The sequence below is a fragment of the Macrotis lagotis genome, chromosome 7 (assembly GCF_037893015.1).
Source record: "Macrotis lagotis isolate mMagLag1 chromosome 7, bilby.v1.9.chrom.fasta, whole genome shotgun sequence".
NCBI classification, from domain to species: Eukaryota; Metazoa; Chordata; class Mammalia; order Peramelemorphia; family Peramelidae; genus Macrotis; species Macrotis lagotis.
Window position 1 is genome coordinate 18,650,168 of NC_133664.1, and position 23,355 is coordinate 18,673,522.

Below are 23,355 nucleotides of genomic sequence, written 5' to 3' on the forward strand. Positions count from 1 at the left end.
ACTCTTTGAAATTTACAGATGAGGAAATCAAAGCAATTCTTAGTCATATGAAAAATTGCTCTAAATCACTAATTATTAGAGAAATGCAAATTAAAACATCTCTGAAGTACCACCTCACACCTCTCAGACTAGCCAATAGGACAATGATCAATGTTGGAAGGGATGTGGGAAATCTGGGATACTAATGCATTGTTGGTGGAGCTCTGAACTCATCCAACCTTTCTGGAGAACAATTTGGAATTATGCCTAAAAGGCAACAAAAATGTGTGTACCCTGTGATCCAGCAATACCACTACTGGGTCTATACCCTGAAAAGATTATGAAAAAGGGTAAAAGCATCACCCGTACAAAAATGTTCATAGCAGCCCTGTTTGTGGTGGCAAAGAACTGGAAATCAAGTAAATGTCCTTCAATTGGAGAATGGCTTCATAAACTGTGGTGTATATATGTGATGGAACACTATTTTTTTTTTAGTTTTTGCAAGGAAATGGGGTTAAGTGGCTTGCCCAAGGCCACACAGTTAGGTCATTATTGAACTCAGGTACTCCTGACTCCAGGGCCGGTGCTCTATCCACTGCACCACCTAGCCACCCTGACCACTATTGTTCTATTAGAAACCAGGAGAGATGGGAATTCAGGGAAGCTTGGAAGGATTTGCATGAACTGATGCTTAGAGAGAGATGAGCAGAACTAGAAGAACATTGTACACCCTAACAGCAACATGGGAGTGATGATCAACCTTAATGGCCTTATCATACCAACAGGGCAACAATCAGGCACAATTTTGAGGTATCTGCGATGAAGAATACCATCTGTATCCCGAGAAAGAATTGTGGAGTTTGAACAAAGACCAAAGACTATTACCTTTAATTTAAAAAATCATTATCTTATTATGTAATTCTGCTTTATGTCATACTATATTTTTCTTCTTTAAGGATATGATTTCTCTTATCACATTCAACTTAGATCAATGCATACTATGGGAATGATGTAAAGACTAGCAAACTGCCTTCTGTGGGGGTGGGGGAGGGAAACAAGATTCAGAGAAAAATTATAAAACAAAATAAATAAAACCTTTCTAAAATAAAAAAAGAAAAGGGCAGGGCTTTTTGCCTTTCTTTGTATTTTTACAGCGTAGCATTCGGGGATCCCAGTATTCAGGAATGATTAATAAATGCATATTGACTAACACCTAGTCTAACACTCTGGTTCAAAGTTGTTTTACAATTTGTGTCTTAGAACATTTTCTTTCTGGATGGGGCAACTAAGTGGCTAAATCAATAGCGTCTATCTGACTCCAAAACAGGAATATTCAAGTTTGAATCCAGCTTCACTTATTAATTATATGATTCTGGGCAAATCACTTAGCCTCTCTTCTCAGTTTCCTCATCTGTATAATGTAATCATAATCGTGCCTACCTCCCAGGATTGTTGTGAGGAGCAAATGAGATCAGATCTGTCAATGTTATAAATGCTATATATGTTATAAATGTTATAAATGCTAGCCATTATTATTGCTGTTGTTATGATGGGTGTAGACTCCCTGGAGGTACAATCAGGAGGAACAATCAGGCTTGTGTGTGTGTATCCTTGGAGGATGGAGTCAAATCAAGAGGCAATCACCCAGCAAAGGGTTGCAAGTACACAGTTGGTACTTACTAAGTGCTTTTGAAGCACTTGAATTCAAAGCAAAAGGAATATTCTCTGCCCTCAAGGAGTTATATTCTACTAGGACCTTTGATCTGCACCAGAAAATGGAAATCTAAAGCCAAGAACCGAAAAAGCCTGCCTTCATCTCTTGGGTCCTGTTCTCCAGCATCCCAGAATTAGGGGGGGACTTTGGAGGTCATCTCAGCTTACTCATCTCCATAAGCCACCAGTCATCCTCTTCTTGAACACTTCCACAAAGGGGGACTCTTTGTGACTTGATCCAAGGGAGGGCAGCAACAACTGTTCAGAGCTTTGTCCTTCCATAGAAGTGACATCAAATTCTCTGCCGCCGCCACCACCCATTTGGTTCTGTCATCTAGGTTCAAGTCCTAGAACTGGACCCTCAGTTCTACTGCTTACTTAGCAGTGTGGTATTGGGCAAGTCACTTAATAACCCCATTATCTTACAAAAAAATCCAAAAAATCAAAAATAAAATGAAAGTGAAGTCCCTTTGTTGCTGAGGAGAAACTAATCCCCTCATCCTCCTTAGTTCTCTTTCCTTCAGGCTAAGCATCCCAGGTTCTTCCTTTTTTTTTAAATTTTTTTTAAAGATATTATTTGAGTTTTACCATTTTACCCCCAATCTTACTTCCCTCCCCCCACCCCCACCCCCCACGGAAAGCAATCTGTCAGTTTTTGTTTCCATGTTGCACATTGATCCCAATTGGGTGTGATGAAAGAGAAATCATATCCTTAAAGAAGAGACAAGAAGTCTAAGAGGTAACAAGATCAGACAATGAGATATCTGTTTTTCTCCCCTAAATTAAAGGGAATAGTCCTTGAATTTTGTTCAAACCCCTTGGCTCTTTATCTGGATACAGATGGCACTCTCCTTTGCAGACAGCCCAAAATTGTTCCCGATTGTTGCACTGATGGAATGAGCCAGTCCTTCAAGGTTGATCATCACCCCCATGTTGCTGTTAGGGTGGACAATATTCTACTGGTTCTGCTCATCTCACTCAGCATCAGTTCATGCAAATCCCTCCAGGCTTCCCTGAAATCCCATCCCTCATCCCAGGTTCTTTCAAGTAAACCCAGGAGCTCTCATCATGCTAGTTAGCCATCCTACAGCTGAAATCGGTGCCCAGTACTTAATGATATACTCCCCCTGGTTGGAGAGTTCCTTCTTGATGCTGGTCAGTCATCTCCGGAGTCATGCCTAGATGCCTCTCACAGCCCTAGGGGTCAGTTCTGAGAGGATACCATCTCCCAGATCCAAGTACCCTCAACTATTCAAGGGCTCACACCTTTTCTTCCAACTCTTCAACTTGGTCTTTATTTTAAACCCCACACTACACAATGACATAGATCGAGGTACACTGGGAAATTCTACTGCCTGCACAAACTAAAGACCAAGACCAGCTTTTTTTTTTTTTATAACTTGAGGACCTTCATTAAAGACCACAAAGAACTAATTGGTCCTATTGGGGATAACTGCCCTCCATTCTCTCCTGATCTTTTTCAAACTAAAGTCAATTGACAAGGAAATTGTCTGCTCTTGACATCATACAGCTGTATTTTCTAACTGGATGATTTTCTTTCTTTGTTTGTTTTTAGTTTTTTGCAAGGCAAAATGGGGTTAAGTGGCTTGCCCAAGGCCACACAGCTAGGTCATTATTAAGTGTCTGAGACCGGATTTGAACCCAGATACTCCTGACTCCAAGGCTGGTGCTTTATCCACTGAGCCACCTAGCCGCCCCTTAACTGGATGATTTTCAATCCAATCCATCAAGGATTTAGAAAGAAACAGACTTGGTTTTAGACACTAAAAAACAACAAAAATGAAAGAGCCCTTGCCTTCATGGAGTTAATATTCTAGGAAAGGGAGATGGGAACAGGATTTAAACACAGAAGCACAAATCCTAACATATAGTATACATTTCATAAATGTTTATGCATTTATATATTTCAAAAATGTTTACGGAACTGAATTAATCAAGGGAGAGAGCATGGGCAATAAGACAAGCTGTCCAGGTCATTCTAGTCATTCTAGGAAGCAAACTGGTGTTGAAGAGGTAGGGTGGTGCAGTGGGAAAAACTCTGAGCTTCGATTGCTAAATCTGGAATTAGAGTCTAAGATCCTGGCTAGTGACTGCTGCTTACTTCCTGGGTCACCTCACTTATGTCCTCACCTTTCATGCCTCAGTTTCCTCATCTGTAAAATGAGAAGAGAATGAATCAGAGAACCTTTAAAGTCCAATTCTTAGTCTATGCTGACCCTAAGAGTATACCTTAGCTTCCTAGACTCTGTACCATTTTGCCTCTTATGGACTTATTCTCAGCTTTCATCCTAAATATCCATGCTTTCCTCTCAGATTTCAACTGCCCTTCTCTGAAACTGTTACCTCCACAGCCTGAGTGTGCTTTCTAAGGCTTGGAACAAGCAATACTTTGTAAAAAACAAGCCCCAGCAAAATAATGAGAGCTCTCAGCTTGCAAGGCCGAATCAACGGGCCAATGAACATAGATAACCCAATTATCAGCTCTTTCAGAAGTAGAACCAAGTGAAAAGAACAATTTACAATGCTGCACTCCAATGCCCATTAAATTGATCATAAACTCAAAGAATATTTCAAGCTATAAAAATGGTCAGTAAAAGTCTAAGTTCATCTTGGAGAGAGGAGAAGCTTGGAGAGTGAATGGGCTTTCTGGGGAGGTGAGGGGATTAGTTTCTCCACAAAGACAAAGAGGAACTTCACTTTCATTTTATTTTATTTTATTTTTTTATTTTTGCAAGGTAATGGGGTTATTAAGTGACTCGCCCAAGGCCACACAGCTAAGTAAGTAGTAGGTCTCTGAGGATGGATTTGAACTCAGGTCTTCCTGACTCCAGGGCCGGTGTTCTTTCCACTGAGGCACCTAGATGCCCCCCTCCCCACTTCCACTTTAAACGAAGGGGGTAGGGAGAATTAGCTCAGAGAAGGGAGAAGATAATATATAAAAAATGGGTAAAACTGCAAGGAATGGGATGGGAAGAAGATACGCAGTAAATTTCTTCATTTATTTACATATTGCTTTGCTTAATGATTTTAAAAACTGGTTCAAAGCCAAGAGGGTCTGGGACCCATAAGAATCAAAGGAATTCAAAATTGGGATGGGTTAGTTCCCCCTTCCTGGAGACTTTGAAGGTGATACCAAATGACCAGTTTGTTAGGCAGTGGAGGAGAGATTCTTCTTGGTTCTAGATTCCACTCTTTCCATTTTTAAAAGTGGAATTCTCTCTTGCATTCCCTGAGGCTAATACGAGCTATTTCTCTGCTCAAGTTACATCAGGAAGGATCCGATGAGCTCCCAAGTGGAGATGTCTCAAAGGTTGCTTTTATCTACTTCCAAAGTCATGGACAATCATCTAAAGATGAAGAGTCCAGAAAGCTAGGTGGCACAGTGGACAGTCAGGAGGACCTGGTTCAAATTTGAGCTCTGACACTTAATAATTACCTAGCTCTGTGACATTGGGCAAGTCACTTAATCCCATTGCCTTGCAAAAACAAACAAACAAAAAATACTAAAGATAGGGAGGCCTCTTTTTCTAGGGGATTGGTGACTACCTTTGGAGGCAGCCTGCTCCACTTTGGGGCAGCTCTCTTTGTTAGCACATTTTTCTTCACATTGAGCCTGAATGGGTTCTTAGTAGTTACTACTCACTCCCTGTTACCAGGTCTGCCTTCTGGGGACCAATCAGATCAAGTATAAACTTTCCCACACATATCAGATCTTCAAAGACCTGAAACCTGGTGCTGTTCTCCAGGCCAAACCTTGTCATTTCCTTCATTCCTTCCTCATAAGCCTTTCCCCATCTAAATTACCTTCCTCTCCACTATCCAAATTAACAATGTTCTCTCTAAATAGTTGTGTTAAGAACAAGAGACACAATCTGTCTAAAGTAGAGTTTGGCATGAGTATCACCTCTTTGTTCTCTTAATGTAAGTCTAAAACTACTAACTTTTTAGGCTTCTATACTATACTGCAGACTTCCCTTGGATCCATGGGCCACTAAAACCCTCAGATCTTTTTCAGTCAAACTGCTCTTAACAGTCAAACTGGCATACACCTCTTATCTGTGAGGCTGAGTGTTTGAATCCAAATAAATGATTCATCACAGAGTTCTAAAGTAGCAAGAGCCTTTTAGATGCTGACTTGGTCAACCAGTGTAACATGCCAAAATTGGAAACTACTTCTTTTCTTTTTTTAAATTCTATTCTTTTAAAAAAAAATGGAAAAGCCAGTCTCTCTCCTTACCAGTGACGAATGGAAGACCAGAGTCAAATGTGGGGATCCAGGCCTGTGAAAAACCATCAAGTAGTTAAGACTCCTCTATTGGACGGCTTTTCCAGGGAAAAGATGCCACCAGGAGCAAGGCTTTTCAGGAATGTCAGCAGGAACTGGAGGAATGCATTATTTGTGAAAAGACACATCCCCTCCCCCTCTGTGTGATTTGTCTGTTCATCAGAAAATGGGCATTTTCAAAGGCAGATTCCTCTTGATAAGGACATGCTGGGGGGTGGGGCTAGTAGAGGGGGTGATTCTAAAGCTTAGGCATACATAATAACAAAGCTCAGAAACATGAAGATCCCAACTCCTGAAGATGCAATTAGTTGGGACTTAATGGGCTGCAGAGTGATGAGTGTCAGGGCAATGGAACTTTATAACCACAATTTCCTGACCAGATGAACTCTTAAACAGAGAGAGTGAAGCCCAACCCCCAGGCAATGGAACCTTTGAAATCACAGCTCTGTGGAACAAACCCTAGCATTCAGGAAGGATCTTGGGGCCTCCCTGGTATCTCTCTGGACGACTGGAGCAAACTGAAGTTTGCCATCAATATCTGCCTCTATGTAGAAAGCCTTCTGGTGACTACACCAGAAGAATCGCATCGATGTGCCGAAACGATGACCCATACAGGGGGAAATCGGGCTGATGAAAAGATTTCTTGGGAAGCAGATTTTCCAGATAGGAAAAGGAATTACAAAGGAGTCTTTACAGAAATATCATAAACCTAAAAGGAGTTGGAAAACTAAATAAGACAATGCATGTGCACATCTCACACACACACACACACACACACACACACACACACACAGACACACATGTATTTCTATGCCAGTTTTATCTACTAAAAAAGTATATTGGTTAAGAAGATTGGATCTGGAGTCAGAAAGACAAGAGTTCGAATCTGTCTTAAGACACATACTAGTTGTGTGACCCTGGGCAAGTCACTTCACCTCCATCTGCCTCAGTTTTGTCATCTGTATAATGAAGATAATAATAGTACCTACATCTCAGAGTTGTTTTCAGGATCAAAAGTCACAATATTGGTAAAGTTCTTAGAACACCTCAAAGCACTACATAAATCTTATTACTATTATTCCCTATGAGATAGAAAAATACAGATTTCTTGGGTGAAAGGTATAGTAGAACAGTGGACTACAAGTGCAGAATGAGCTTTGCTTAATTAGATTAATTTTGCTTAATTAATTCCTATGCAGCGAAGAGTGTTATGGAGGAATTCTTTGGAAGTGATAGGAGTGGAAAAAGAAATCAGTAAATTATATATTTTGTAAAAAGACTATGAGTGTTGAATCGATATTTGCTTGCTTGTTGGTTGTTTTTCTTTTTCCTGTCCTATAAAAGGTATCACTGGAAAATAAATGCAGTTTAATAGAAAGACTACAACTCCAGGTACAAATCTGGCTTCTGCTATTTGGGATCTCTGAAACTCAGTTTCCCCATCTTTCAAAAGCATTTCAGACTTGGTGATCCCTACAACTCCTTCAAGTTCTAAATCTATTACTTTAAAAATTCATTAATAAAAGCATTTTTATTTTTTTAAAAAGAAGATAATATACAACATAGGTCAAGGCCATGGAGATAGTATGGGAAGAATTCCACACTGCCCTATTGTTCTGAGTTTCAGATGGATAGACTCTAAAGGTATAATGCATTCTATGTAGAGAGAGACTTATGTCTCTCCTTCCTAGCCCATCCTCCAACAACTCTGTCCTTGATCATCATTCTGAAGGTGGTTGTGCATATATTTATTTCTGTTGCCTCAAGAAACAATCAGTTTTTGATTATTCAAACTGTGGGTAATTTATAGCAAATTCTGAATGCCAGACTGCTCTCTTTGGCATCTGGCATCTTTACAGGCAGCCTTTCCTGCCATCAGAGAGGGCACCCTCTGGGAACATAGACCAATTTTAATAGGAGTCTAAACAAAACACTATTAAAAAGGTCAATCTGCTAGAAAGGAAAAAAAATATGACTTTTGCAAGACTAAATAGATCCTATTTTTGGATGAGCCAATATTTGGAATACTAAGATAAAAATAAAATGGTCTCTGCCTTCAAGGAATTTATATTCTATTTGGGCAAACATAAACCTAAATAAATAAATGAAGACAAACTATATATACCTAAAAATTAATCACTGTGGGGAATGAGATATCTACTGAGGGAGATTAAGCTAGGCTTCCCATGGTGGAGTCCTTGAATTGGCCAGAGATTTCCACAAGGTAGAGGGTAAGAGGTCTCCCAGGGGACAGATCATACAAAGGCAGGCAAATAGAACATGAAATAGAATGCATGAAAGATACCTTTGAGAACATATGAACATGAGAAAGGAGGTGGGTCAGTCAAGGAAAAAGAATACGAATTAACAAAGGGCACTTTGGGCTGTCCACTGAAAAGTAAGACTTTTGCCTACTATGTGTGTCACCCTGGACAAGTAACTTAATTTCTCCCATATTTGTAAACAGAGACAGTTGGACTAAATAGTTGTTAAGGTCTCTACTATTCCTAATTCCATTATCTTGAGATCCATGGAACACTCAGAGTTATCTAAAGCTAGATTCTAGAGGAATTCTCCCCGTGGTCCTCCTTCCATGATTGGTGAAATCCTAGCTAAGGATTTAAATAAGGGCATGTAGAGGAGCAGTGTCCAGGATGGGATGGGATGAATGGGTGGTCATCTTCATGGCTGAAGGCAATGTCTCCACCAGTGACATCAAAGAGTCACCTGTCTGTCAAAATATTCACTCGTCTTTTAGTAAGCAGATTCCATGAGTGTAGGATCAATGTTCACAATATATATGTATATAATAGTAATAGTGGTACCAATATTATAGCTAGCTAGTATTTAGATGGACTTTTGAGGTTCACAAGTGATTTACAGATATTATCTCATCTGTCTATACAACAACCCAGTGAGATAGGTCCTAGTATTGTTCCCTTGGGAGAGAAGAGATATCGACTACTAACCTGAAGGTCTACAGAGCTGTAGTACTGAATTCATGGCCATATGCCTGTGAACCCTGGACGGTCTACCAGTGCCAGGTCAGGAAACTAAATCACTTCTACTTAAATTGTCTCAGGAAGATTCTGAAGATCACCTGGCTGGAGAAGACAGCAGATACTGAGGTCCCCTCTTAGCTAAACTGCCTAGCATTCTAACATTACTACAGAGATTACAACTACAACAGGCTGGACGTGTTGTTAGAATGCCAGATGTAAACTTGATCAAAAAATTATTTTATGGAGAACTCACACAGGGTGAGCACTCACAAGGGGGTCAGAAGCAGCAATACTGAGACACCCTAAAGGTCTCAAGGAAGAACTTTAGAATTGATTGTACAGCATGGGAGACCCTGGCACAGGATCACCCAGCATGGTGTGCCCTCATCAGAGAGGGGACTGCACTCTATAAGGAAGGCAGAATGGAAGCAGCTCAATGGAAACATGACATCCATAAGTTTAGAATACCCACCTCAGGTGTTCATATGGACTATCTGTCCATCCTGTGGTAGAGCATTCCGAGCTCATACTAGTCTGATCAGTCACAATAGGACACGCTATCATTTGTCTCCAACATGGTGGTCATTTTGGTCTTCCTCAATAATGAAGGACAGGAACCATTATTGTTCTCATTTTATAGATGGGGAAACCGAGGCATACATAATGATGATGGTGATGATGATAACTAATTTATATAGTACCTACTTTGTGTCAGATACTATGTAAAGTATTTTACAATTATTTGATCTTCACACTGATCCTGGAAAGTAGGGGCTATTATTATCCCCATTTTACAGATGAGGCAAATCATGGTTAAATGACTTGCCCAGTTAGTCAGAGTCTGAATCAGGATTTGAACTCAGTCCTGATTTCAAATATTCAAGTACTTTGCCTAGTGACCTTCACATAAGAAACATTGTGCAACTCCTGCTGTAGAGGAAGGCCACCTCTATAATAACACAACAAAGAAAGACTATTTTGACATAGGTCATTCTTTCACTCCATTCATCTGGATTCCATAAACAAAGAGGTGGGGGGAAAGACAAAAGGAGAACTAGCTCCACTCCTCAAGGAGATTATAATCAACTTCACATTTCCAATGGCCGAGTTAAAATGAGGTAAGTCATTTCTCCCTGTGTGCCTCTGTTTCCTCATCTGTAAAATGCCTTGGAGAAAGAATGGTGAGCCCCTTCAGTGTCTGCCAAGAAAACCCTAAATGAGGTCATGATGAGTTAAACACAACTGAATAACAACACTGGGTTGGTGGACAAGAGATGGTTAATCCATAAATAACTATTAAGCGCTTACTATATGCTAAGTGTTAGGGATACAAAGAAAGGCAAAAGAAGCTCCTGCTCTCAAGGAACCAAATAACTGAGAGAAGTTTCTATCCCATTTGCCATGGACATGGTTGCTGTAATGTCAAGATGGGTCCTTGAGGGAACAATTGCTTGACCCCAATATAGTGATATCATTTTGGTTCTCTTTGAGAATGAAGGACAACAACCAAACAATCAACCAACCAACCAAATTACTGCACTTTTATCTTGAACTACCCCCTCCTTCAAATCTCATAAAACAAGGTTAGTACTGGAGTAGGAAGGCCAAAGTCAACTACCCTCCTCCCCCAATACATCTGAAAATTCCGTGGAGTCAAGTATTCATCTACCTTGTTACCTTGAATGAGAAATTCTAACTAAGAAGGGATTACGGTTTCATCCAAGAAATGTCCTATAACAGCTGAAGTGCTGGTCTTGGGAGTCAGGGAAAGCTAGGCTTGAAACCTAGCGATCATTCAACAACCATCAAGAACTGGGAAGACATTCAAAGAATTCAAAGAATGAAACAGTCTCTGCTCTTACATTTTACCAAGGAAAATCATATGTATGGATATGAATATATGTAGGATAAATAAAAATAAAGATTGAGCTGTTGGATACAAAGCAGTTAGAGGAGGAGACCCAAAGCTGCTGGGAACATCAGAAAAGGCTTAGCATAAAAATTACTTGAGTATTTACTACATTCCATTTTTTACTGGAAGCCTTTCCCCAGTTCCTTTTGATGGCAAGACCTTCCCTCTATTAATGATTTCCTGTTTTTCCTGTCCAAAGCATGTTTTGTATACATTTGCTTGCATTTTATCTCTCCAGTTATATCTTAAACTCCTTAAGGGAGCTTTAACCTCTTTTTGTATCCCTACTCTGTAACATAGTGCTTAGCACAGTGCTTAATTAATGCTTTTGATTAACTGCTAGATGTGTGATCTCATGCAAGTTACTTCATCTTTCTAAACCTTAATTTCCTCATCTATAACATGGGATAGTTTTTGTGGTTTAGCTATTTTCAACCAAGTGTGACTCTCCCTGACCCCATATTTGAGGTTGTTTTGGCAAAGATACTGAAGTGACTTGCCATTTCCTTCTCCAGCTCATTTGACAGGTAAGTAAACTGAGGCAAATAGCAGGTAAGTAATTTGTCCAGGGTCATCCAGGTACTAAGTATCTTAAGTTGGATTTGAATTAAGATCTTTCCAAGCCCAGGTTCTATCCACTATATCCACCATCATGAAGTCTGACAAGTGTCTGTAAGGGTCAAACGAGATAATATCTATAAATTACTTTAAATTACTCTAAAGCATTATAAATGTGTCAGTTTAAGGCTAATTATTTGTATTCACTATGCTCCCTAAGGTAATGTGGGTGTAGTCTCAGTATTAAAACCACCAGTCAACTATTAGTTCACTGGGGAAACCTACCTGGAGTTGGTAGGGAGCTGACCCCAAACCAGTCTCGTATTTAAAACAAGACTTTGACTATTTTCTAGGAATAGAAAATCTATGTGGTTTTTGATGACCAATTAAAGTTGAGTCTTAAGTAAATACAGTGCTAAGGGCACTAATGTTTTAAACCATCCTGGGCTGCTCTACTCTTATTCCGTATACATTGTGGTTGACCGAGGTTGGCAAGAGGACCGGGCCACGTCACCATCTCCTCTGGGCCTGAACTTCCAGCTGAATAAACCAACACAGACTCAGGAGGAAGTACTCCATTGTCTCTGTTTAAAGGGACAACTCACCTGGCTCTCTTCCTTTACAAACAGCAAAGATGTATTCTTTCCAGGGCCCTGTCTATCCAATTGCTAGGTTTGGGGGGTCCCTTTACAAACAGCAAAGATGTATTCTTTCCAGGGCCCTGTCTATCCAATTGCTAGGTTTGGGGGGGGTCCCTTTACAAACAGCAAAGACGTGTTCTTTCCAGGGCCCTGTCTATCCAATTGCTAGGTTTGGGGGGTCCCTTTACAAACAGCAAAGACATATTCTTTCCAGGGCCCTGTCTATCCAATTGCTAGGTTTGGGGGTTCCCTCTGAATTGGGACTTGGTTCAGGATATAAAAGTTTAGAAAACTTCCCATTTAGGTAAAATGCATGAGAATAATTTTTGGACAATTTGAACTCTCAGAAATGTGGACTGGCCTGGCTTCGAAGTCTAAGAGTTCTAGGTTCCAATTCTGACTCGCCACATTCAAGCTGCATGATCCTTAGGAAGGCTGGGCAACTCTCCAGACAATCAAGTTATCGGTAGGTAATAATGAAGGAAGTTTCCAAAGCAAGAGCTCTCTATGAAACTGATATCAGAGTTTAAAATAAAAAAAAATTTAAAAAGATTTTTAAGCAATGTGAATATTTTGTAGGATAACTGGGATTTATAAAGCACCTGAATGTATGCAAATTGCTTAGTATACACTCTACATAAAGAACTCTTGGCAGTGACTAAGCTAAGTGCTTTACAAATATTATCTCATGTGATTCCCCACAATAACCCTAGGAGGTAAGTGCTGTTATTATTTCCATTTTACAGATAAGGAAACTGAGGCAAAAAGGAATTAAGTGACTTGCTCAGCTAGAAAAGGTCTGAGGCCACATTTGTACTTAATTCTTCAGATCTCATACTAAATTCACTATGTTGCCCAGTTGCCTCTGGAGATTCAAGGATGGTTCAGTATTAGGAAAACAATTCAAATAATTTAGTAAAACAAACAACAAAAATGACAATAACTACTACTACTCCTTGTCTTCACAATTATTTGACTTAGTCCTAGAAATGCTCGCTGTAAGGAAAAAAAACAAAATCCAAGGTATAAATATTGGCAAAGAGAAGGCAAAAACTAGTCTTATTTGCAAATAGCAGAAAAATGTACTCAGAAAACCCTAGAGAATCAATAAAGAAATTGAGATTATTAACAGTGGCATGGTTTCAAAATACAACATGAATCTGCAAAAATCATGATCATTTCTATAGATGTTAGAGAGAAATGATAAGATAAACTCCATTCAAAATTGTTGAGTCCAATTTCTGGACTCCCTTATCTTTCCAGATGAGCATTGGAGGGGCGGGAGACAAGGATGACAAAGGAGACAGGTACTCCATCAAGATCTCCAAGTGCTCTGTTTATTCACCAAAACACCAAAGCCTAAATACCTTTCCAGCCTCTAATCCACTCCCATTCCCATGGCACTGAGTAAGATAAGATTCTGGTGTTCAAAGACACAAGGTGAAGATAATTCACAATGCTCCCATACACAACTGTTCCTAACACAAAATAACTAAAGAAGTAAAGAATTCCAGAATCTCATATTGGAGGGCCCCTGGAGGTGCTATGGTCTGGCCTTTACCTATTCAGGAATCCTCTTTATGATATCCCCAAGAAATGGAAGTCGAACTTTGGTTGAAAATCTCTAGTCAAAGGAAGTCCATTATCTCCTAAGGAGACTGAAACCACTTCTGAACAGATCTAATCATCAGAACGTTTGTCTTTATATTGAGCTAAAGTCTATCTTCCTGTAATTCTTTCCCCATTGCTATTTGCAATGTATTGTGTTAGGGCCACAATGACGAAATGCAAAACAACAATCTCAACTCGAATTCATTCTATTGGAGGAGACACGCAAAGTGTAAATAAGAAATAGAAAGGATCGGAAAATGTGGGAAAGGACCAAAGGCCAAAGGAGAAATGCTGAGGTCAGGCAACAGCAAGTGGGTTAGTGTTTAGAAAGAGGGATACCAAAAAAGTTTGACCAGTCTTAAAAGGACTTTAATTGAAAAACTGGGGAGTTTGTTTCCTTTCTAAAGTAAATGGTTACTCACTGATTTTTCTTGAGTAGAGAAACAACATTGGGAGATTTGTGCTTTAGGAAACAAATATTGATGTCTGTGTAGAAGATATATTGGAGAGGGAATGATTGGGAGCTAGGAGAGGCAAGGGTGGTGGCTACGTGAATGAGGAAAGGGTCACAAGTGGGAGATACTGTGAAGGTAAAATTGATCCCATTGGCAATGGATTAGTAATGGAGACTGAGGAAAGGAAAGAGCTGAGGATGATGATGCTGAGATGATGAACCTGGATAATTACAAGTATGGTGGGAATATTAAGAAAACTATGTGGCACAACCCCCGAGCTAGCTTTCTAAGCAAAACATTCAGGGAAGAGGGAAGTGGAAGAGAAGGCTTAATTAAAGGAAAGAGTAGCATTTAATTCAGAAAAAAATCAAGTTTGCGGCCAGTTTGTTTGATTTAAATGGCATAAGAGAGAAAGAAATAGCAGGATGTGAACTAAAAATATGCCTTCAAAAACAAAAGTCATCTTTGCCTTGGGTCATTTCAGAAACTCTCAGAATAGGCCCTCAGTGGAATTTTTCCCTTACCCGATAGTTATTCATGATCTCCATTAACCATGGCTTCACCGACTTAAACCAATCTGCCCACATGTGCTTCTCCACTTCAGAACCATCATGGAAAGTCAGGTTGCCCACATGGATGGCTCTTCTCACTTCTGCCAGGGATAGAAATTCCCCAAAGTATTTTTCTTCTTCTGGTTCCTGAATATAATAAAAAGGGCACAAAAAGAAAGATGCTGGGACAGGATAGGAAGCAGTTTATTGACTTTTGTGTAAGAGTGTGCTCTTCTCTAAATAACAGTAATAATACCCTCAAACTTAACTAAACACTTGCTATTCTCAAAGCAAACTGTTAGGTACAGGGCAAATAAAAAGAAAAATGACAAAGTCCATGCTCTCCAGGAGCTTGCACTCTTTGGCAAGGATGGGGTTAAGTGATTTACAGTATTAAATGTCTCAGGTCAAATTTGAATTCAGGTCCTCTTGAGTCCAGGGCTGGTGTGCCAACCACGGCACCCCCTAGCTGCCTCCAGGAGCTTGCATTCTAACAGTTAACATATACTCACTTATACCAAAAGTATATATGCAAAATAAAAGACAAGTGGTGGGGAGGCAGGGCAGGTAGGAGGATAGTGGATAGAGTGCAGGACCTGAAGTCATCTTCCTGAGTTCAAATCTGGCTACAGACACTTCCTAGCTGTGTGACTCTGGGAAAATCATTTAACTCTTTTTGCCTCAGTTTCCACATCTGTGAAATGAGGTAGCGAAGGGACCATCCCAGCCCCTTTGCTGAGAAACCCTCAAATGGGATCACAAAGACTGAAACAACTAAACAATAAGAGGGGGAGTCACTTAGTGCAGCTGGGAGGAGGGAGTAATGACGAAAGACCTTATATTGGAGGTGATATCTGAGTTCAGATTGGAAGAAAGTGATGGATTCTAATAGGCTGAAGTGAGGAAGAAAGGTTTTCTAGGTAAAGGGAAGAGTTTATGCGAAGGAGTGTCCTTTGTAAAGAACATCAAGAAGGTTGATTTGGCTCGACTTTAGAATTCATGAAAAGAAATAATGTATGTCAAATCTGGAAAGGCAGTAAGTAGAAGAGAGGATGCAAAGCCAGGTGGGACTCTCCTCATTCCTCATGTGAAAGTCAGAACACTTTCCAATAAAGAACCTTTGTTTAAAAAAAATCTAAGTGTGCAAAATTTTACTTGTAGTTTTAACAAAGAAGTAAACAATTACCTGACATTGTAAAAAGTTAAAATAATTAGAACATCCTGTAGAATTCTGGAAGTATGAAGGATAACTTGTTAAGTCACCATTCATCAGACTATCAAAAATCTAGGGAGAGAGAAGAGAAAAATCATTAAGACATTCAGGCAAGATAACAATTTAGATGTCCACCTGACAAGTTAGAGGGACAAACTATTCCTACATGAACATGTTATAATGGATGGCCAGTGGTTTCAGTCTCTGGGAGATGAAGATCAAGCCTTCCTGCTCTACTCTGACTGTGTGACCTTGGAAAAATCACTTCACTTCTCTCTAAGTCACAGAGTTGATGCTGCGGTGCTAATACTCAATCCTACCAGGGTTCCATGTCCTCTCATAACCCAAGTCATCAGCCTTTTATCATTGGCTTGATATCAAAGAATGTCAAAACCAAGTGTCCAGTGAATCAAGTGCTCAGTGGGAAAAGGATGCTGCTTATTCCATAGACAGAATGAGAATATAAGCAATGCCAAAGTATGGTTACAGCCCTAACTTCTCTACTTTCTTGGGAGATGGTTAAAAATTCTTCTTTTTAATGAAAACTACATAAAACTTATTTGCTGGTCTATTGGGTGGGTGGGTGGTGCAGTGGTAGGAGTGCTGAACCTGTTGTCAGAAAGCCTCATCTTCCTGAGTTCAAATCCAGACTCAGACCCTTACTAGCTGTGTGAACCTGAGTATACCATTTACCCCTATTTGCCTCAGGTTCCTCATCTCTAAAATGAGCTAAGAAGGAAATAGGAAACCACTCCAGTATCTTTACCAAATTTGGTAATTGGGGCAAGAAGAATCAGACACAACTCTGTTGTGCAAAATTTCATTTTTCCCAGATTATAAAGAGTTAGAGATCATCTAGTCTAGCCTCCTCATTTTAGGGAATCTCAGAGCACCGATCTAGAGAAGTCATTGAATCCAAACCCCAGTGAAAATGGGAAAATGGACCCCAGAGAGGACACATTGCTTATACAAGATTATCAGAAGGCAAATGGCAAAGCCAGAACTGGAATTCAGACCAACTGACTCCAACTCCAGGGCTTTTACTATTCTATGGGCTGCTTCTAATATTTGTGCTAAATAACATGTCTTTGTTCTTACACTGACTTGAAACCACAAGCCTTTGTGTCTCTCAGACCACCTTGGGTCAGGAAGGCCTCGATCTGTAAACTGATGGACTTCAGCTCTCAGAGAGCAGCCCCCTCCTCTGTTTCCAGAAGTCATACAATAAAATCAAGTCTGTGACTTTATGGATACACCTGATATTCTAACAGGAAGGAAGGACTATAGTCTTCAAGGCAAGGAACCCATTGGTCAAAGGCCACACAGCCATTCCTTAGTGACCTCAGCTTTACTCAAATTTCTGTGAGTTGTGATATACAATGGGTTTGAAACTTGAGAGTTTCAGATTTTCCTGCTATAGCCCATTTACAGAACTGGAGATAAAGCTGTGTTACCTACCTTTCTCCCAAGGCATCTGGCATCAGCTACTTGGGTCTCAGTGGAACTTACCCATGCCGATGCTATCTTGGGTTTTAGTCATCAGGCCTAACAGGACTAATCCCATTAGGTAGATGTGTGGATAAGCTGTTTTCTTCCTTGGGGACCCCATAAAAATTCTTGAAATTTAGTCTTAAACTTCCTAACTATTGTTAATGTGTTTAATGTAATAGGACCTTCAAATTATCATATCATCTGCTTACATGTTGTGCCTTCCCCTCTCTCCCAAGCAGATCATAATCTCTCTTGAGGGCAGAAAGCTAATTTTTATTCTGTCTTTAGACTTCCAGGACCTCATGTAGTACTTTACAGGGGTAGGTGCTTACTACAAAGCTCACTCTATAGGACTGGATTGAATTAAGGGAAGAATGTCCTAAAAGGAGCAGCTACAAAATAACCTAGTTTTTATAGATGTTTGTTTTTTTTATATTATTACTCTTCTTCATATAGTAATAATTATATCTCTAAATCACTTCTCTCTTTTAATTCTAAGAAATCTCAAAGGTCACTCACATTATTAAATGCTTTAATTGACATTACAGAATTTTAAAAATAATGATAAACAAGTATGATGCCAAATCTTGGCCAAGACCATGTCAACTACATTTTTGGCCATCTTTGCCAATGACATTGGGGAGATGTGACATTTGTTACCAACGAACATCCTACCTAAACTGGATCCTTGTTATCGGATCTGATGTTTCCAAGCATATGTTATAGCATATGCATCCAGTTCCTGGGCTGCATTTTTCCTGATTTCTAAGTGATAGGTTTTGCCTTCAGGGATACAACAATGCATTAAGAGGAATCAAAACAGCTTACTCAGCAAAATCCTAATGAGATACGGTCTAAGGCAGTCACAGGTTAGAAGATGAAGAGAGTGAATTCAAAGGAATATGGACAGTGCTTTTTTTAATTGGGATTTCCTCTCTGCCCATCCCCTCCACAGCATCACGGGCACCATCTTTAATGAGAAAGGCCTGACGCCCCCTTCCCCTTTGCTTTTCCATGACCCCTATTCTACTCAGCTGCTTCTGATTATTAAGGGGCAGTTCAGGCCTTGGGGTACATACTTCAAAGGCCTTTTTCCAGTTCTCCTCCTTGATGTACTTGATGGTCTCAGCACACTGTTCCTGGAAGTATTTTCTCTGCTTCTCATCTAACAAACCGATATGGTACAGGAATGCTGGGTAGCCTGCTATAATCTGATGCAGCAGACAGACAACACCAAATTAAAAAAAAAAAGGAAAGGGGGGAGAGGATATCGAGTGAAATATCTTTTCTCTACACCAGATAAATTGGCACCATCAATTCAGAATAACAATTTAAATAACACATACACATTTACTCGAGCAACTTAATGTCATGAAACATTTGGCAAAAATTAAAGATGTAAAGGTATTAGAGAGTCAACAGGAAAATATTAATTCCTTTTATCAAGTTAGCACTGTAACTTCACAAAGCATTCCATCTAATTAAAGAGGATTTCCTTCCTATTGAGGCACAATAGAAGGGGGCAGGGGAAGGAAAAGGCAAAACCTACTGTTTCTGGATCCGAAAAGCCATCGCCAATGGCAACCCCTTTCAAGTTGATCTTGGCCTTGGCTGTGGGATTGAGGAGATGGATGTAATAGGCAATCGCAGGCACATACTTCCCGGCATAAGACTAAAGAGAATGGGTATTACAACGGAAGGCATAGTTAGAAATGCTGGCAATCTAACAAAGAAGATAGGGCAAATAATGAGAATATTAATGAAGAATTGGCTTTTCCATATCTCATAAACTGAAGTGCTCTTTTTTTTTAAACTTCTCGTAAGAAGTTCTGTCTTATCCCTAGAAGATAAACTTCTAGAGGGCAGGAGTCATTTCCTTTTTTACCTTTGTTTCTCTAGCATCTAGCACAAAGCCTGGGGTTCTGACAAAATGCTTGCCAATTGATTATTTTAGAATTGGGGATTCTAAATGGAAGGAAGCCTGGAGATCATTGAGACCAGCACTTATTTTACAGATGAGGGGAAATGAAGCCTACAGATGTTGGAGATAAGTTCAAGAGAATTTACAGGCAAGATCAGGACTAACTTCTGTATTTCTGTTTTCCACTACCCCTTTTGAGTCCCATAAATAATCAATACCTAGGGAAAGATATCAATTCAAGTCTCCATAAATGTTTGGTAAAAAAATGAACATTCAAATTTCCTTTCAGAATTAACAACATAAAACCATTCAACTCTAATTTTCTGACCAACTGGATTTTTCTTCATTAAACTCCAGAAAGTCTTATCTCAATGTCAGTCAACTAATAAATAGGGACATCAATTAGATCTGTGATTTCACTGGTGAAATAGATCTCCCCGTGAGGAGACTTCCTTCACCAATGCAGTTTGGCACATTCTCTGAAAGCCAGAGAGAGCTGTCTAGAAAAGCAGTGTAGAGTAGAAAGCCAGACTTGAGTTCAAATCCTGTCTCTGACAAATATTAACTGGGACACTGGACTTTAACCATTCAGTGCTCCAGTCAACTCTTTAAGACAAGAAGGTGCCAGTCTAAATTAGAAGAGGAAGTTTGCTCACTCAGGAGTTTTTGATATTAATAATTTGTAGGGTCCAATCTCTTATCACTAACATAGCAACCTCTTCAACTTGGGCCTTCTCTCATCAGACAACAGACATACAATGCATCATGAGCCCTGGCCAGGGCTAGAGAGGGAGAGAAGAGGAGTAAAGGTAAGTGATTTACATACAGGCCAAATCGAATTTCTCAGCAGGGTATCACATAAACCAACCAGTCACAGACAAGCGAGAAGAGAAAAGCAATGACTCAGATCTAATGATTCTGTCTAATATAACAGTCACAGTCAGGAAGGTGATTAAAAAGAGTTTACCTGGTGATTCAGACATGCTTTACAAACCTTTAAGTGTGACGGAAATCATCCTTTGTTATGTCAATATTTGCCAAATACTTTCCACCCTCCTTTCTATGTAATCATATACCTTTCATGCTCTCTTTTAATGTGAAAAATTCTCCATCACTGCTCTTTATTAATCTGAGTGGGCTGAGGAAAAATGAACAAGATGCCAATAATTACTTTATCTAATGTCCAGACTTGGCCCCAAAGAAGAATTAGGAAAAGTCTTAATCTCTATCTTGCCCTTGAATCCAGTTGGCTCCAGAGTAGAAAGTGAGAATGGTGACTTTGCACAGCCTCCCCCTCACTTCAATTCAATTCACTTGCAAGTCAAGGCAACAACTTCCAGAAGTCATCCTCCTTTTGAAGGACAAAAGACAAATGACAAGAAGACCAAGAGGTGGAGGATCAGAAGGTTGGAGCAGTGATGCGTTTGAAAAGTAAAGTAAAAGCAATATAAAAAACAGAATTTAATTAAAAATATACATCCATTTGGCATGGAACTGTCTTTGACTTTCTATCATTGGGTGGTGAATTTGGAATCACATGATCTGAGTTCAAATCCTAGGTGTGATATTTACTAATTGTGTGATTTTGGAAAAGTCAGGTCCCTTCTCAGATCCTTAATTTCTTCATCTGCAAAATGGGGATAATAATACTTACACTATCTTCACTACTTTTTTTAAGAAGTAGGTTACTATACAAAACTACCCTTGCATACAGAAGGTATTTAATAAATGCTGAATGAATGAACAATATCCTCTTAGCATTTGCCCAGGGTGTGGGGAGAGAGGCCAGATTTCAAACTTTGCCCTTAACAAAAACAAACCAAAGCAAAACTTCCCTCTAAATCACAACTAGGAATCCAGATGAATTCTCCTTATTCCTTCACTAATGAATTATTGGAGCTCCGATAATATGGCCAGCAGCTGTCCAAGGAAAACCGTGAACTTGGTAACTTAACATCAACCAGCTGATGGGTCTTTGGGTATTTAAGCATCAAAGCCACTGTCAAGGGGATGTTGAGAAGTGTGACTGACTAGAAAGCAGAAGCTGGGACCTAAGTCTGGAAGCTAGCATCCTGTCCAAGGCAGGGACAGAGAAGGAAACCGAGGACCAGAGAGAAAGAGAGATGACAAATATTAAAGGTAGAACTTGGATTCAGATCCTGAATTCAAATCCAATGCTCTCCATGGTACCACACTGGTTTCTAGAGCACGATTCTGCTGAGATATTTGGCTAGGTAAGTGAACTTATTCACCTCAAGAAACCAAGTAAATTTAATCAGTCACCAACCTGAGTTCTAGGCTACTACTAACAAAAAGATCACAATGAATTCACCATCCATCAATAAACATTTATTAAGCACCTACATGCCAGACACTATTCTAGGTGTAGGGACATTGGGGAAGAAGAAACAAAGAGAACCATCTCTAATTCAACTTCACTTAGACTAGTTAGTTCCATCTTTCTTTTTGGAGGACCAATATTAATACTATGACAAGAAATAACACAGCTTCAAATTAGAGAAACCAACCTAAGAATTAGTAATAGGATCCCAAAGCCCAAGTCATTATTTCATATTGGGTCCCTGCCCCCTCAGTCCAAATTCCATATTTTAAAAGACAGGGCTTCATCTCATTGTTTTGCTATCACTGTGAGACACTCTATGTTGTCTGGAATGGCCCAACAGTAATGGAAGTCATGTTAACAGCATACTGAACTTGTAAAAATATTCTTGAGAGGATGTAATGCCCTGTTAATTATCCAGATGTGAAAAGGCACAATGAAAATGGACTTAAAGAAACTTGTAATTATGGGCACTGTCTGACTCTCCTGTCTTACATGTTTCAACAAAATCCATGTCAAGCTTATTAGCCCCCCGCCACTCTGGTGCTTTTTGAGAAGAGTTGGTTTCTTGTCTGGAGTCAAGATTGAAACAACCCCCTCCAGGAAAAAAAAGAAAGAAAGGAAAAAAAACCCCAACAGTGTCAAAGAATAAGACTATAATGGAAGCAGTCTCCTCTTACAGGAATTTCACATATGTTAGCAGTTATTCCAAGTCTGCTATATTTCTTAGTGAGGTTTAGAAGGGGGGAAAAAAATAAGGGAGAAACGGATACAATTACCTTCCTCCTACATTCTCATCCTTTCTCATTAGATTTCATAAGGTAGGGGATTCACTGCCCAGTCCCACATCCCTGAACGGAGGAGACGCCCATGTGAGTACTGCATGTACATTGTCATGAAGCTGGTGCAAAAGGGAGATTCTGCCTTGGAGCTGGGATGAAGGCATGATACAAATTCTCAGGGCCAATGGGTTGGGCCCTAAGAATAAGGAATATGGTCCATTGTTTTGCTTGTCCAGAGGCTGCTGTGAATTTTTACTGAAATGGAACTGAAGGAGCTTGGAAGAGTTCACCAGGGGCAACACCCTCTTTCAAACCCATTCCCCTTGCCTCCCCCACCAAACCACCCAATTTCCCCAGGAGGAGTTACAATGAGAAACCCCACTGGGCTAAGGTCACACTAATCTCACTCCCACTTTGGGCAGGACCAAGCCTGCTGAGCTATAAGCTTTGATGGGGTCACCCCAAGAGCTGAGGAAGAGGGAGGGCAAATGAATTGACCCATATATATTACAAAGCTTCCCTAAAGACTCCCTCATTCCAAACAAACTTGGAGAGAGGGCAGGGGTCCCTAAAAATTGATGATGAACCTCAGCAGGATTTAAAAAAAAACCAACAAAACCCTTCATTGATGTGACTAGCACAAGATGTAGCAACTAAGATGAGATCAGGAATGGCGGGCTCCCCAACTTCACTCAGTCTTCCCGGTCCCCTCCAGGGAGAGGAGAGGTGTGATGTTCCAGTCTCAAAAATTAATGAATGAGGAAATCTAGATCCTCCATGTTGTGGTCAATTCCACTACTTCCTAGACATTTTTAGACCATGTGTCATGTAATTTGAAGACCACACTGTAGTAATTTGGGGGGGCAGAGGAGGGCTCAG

At 39.9% G+C, this 23,355-nt stretch overlaps 1 protein-coding gene across 5 annotated transcripts in view; it reads right to left on the reverse strand.

The window, feature by feature from the left end:
• Positions 1-23,355, reverse strand: part of CPVL (carboxypeptidase vitellogenic like) — a 137,037-nt gene that overhangs the window by 41,886 nt on the left and 71,796 nt on the right. For all 5 annotated transcript variants that reach the window (XM_074195561.1, XM_074195564.1, XM_074195565.1 and 2 more), the window contains 4 exons: positions 18,982-19,104; positions 18,512-18,643; positions 15,915-16,013; positions 14,702-14,875 (listed from right to left, as the gene is read on the reverse strand). In XM_074195561.1, coding sequence (XP_074051662.1) covers positions 14,702-14,875; positions 15,915-16,013; positions 18,512-18,643; positions 18,982-19,104 — 528 coding nt within the window. The remainder of the gene's footprint in view (positions 1-14,701; positions 14,876-15,914; positions 16,014-18,511; positions 18,644-18,981; positions 19,105-23,355) is intronic.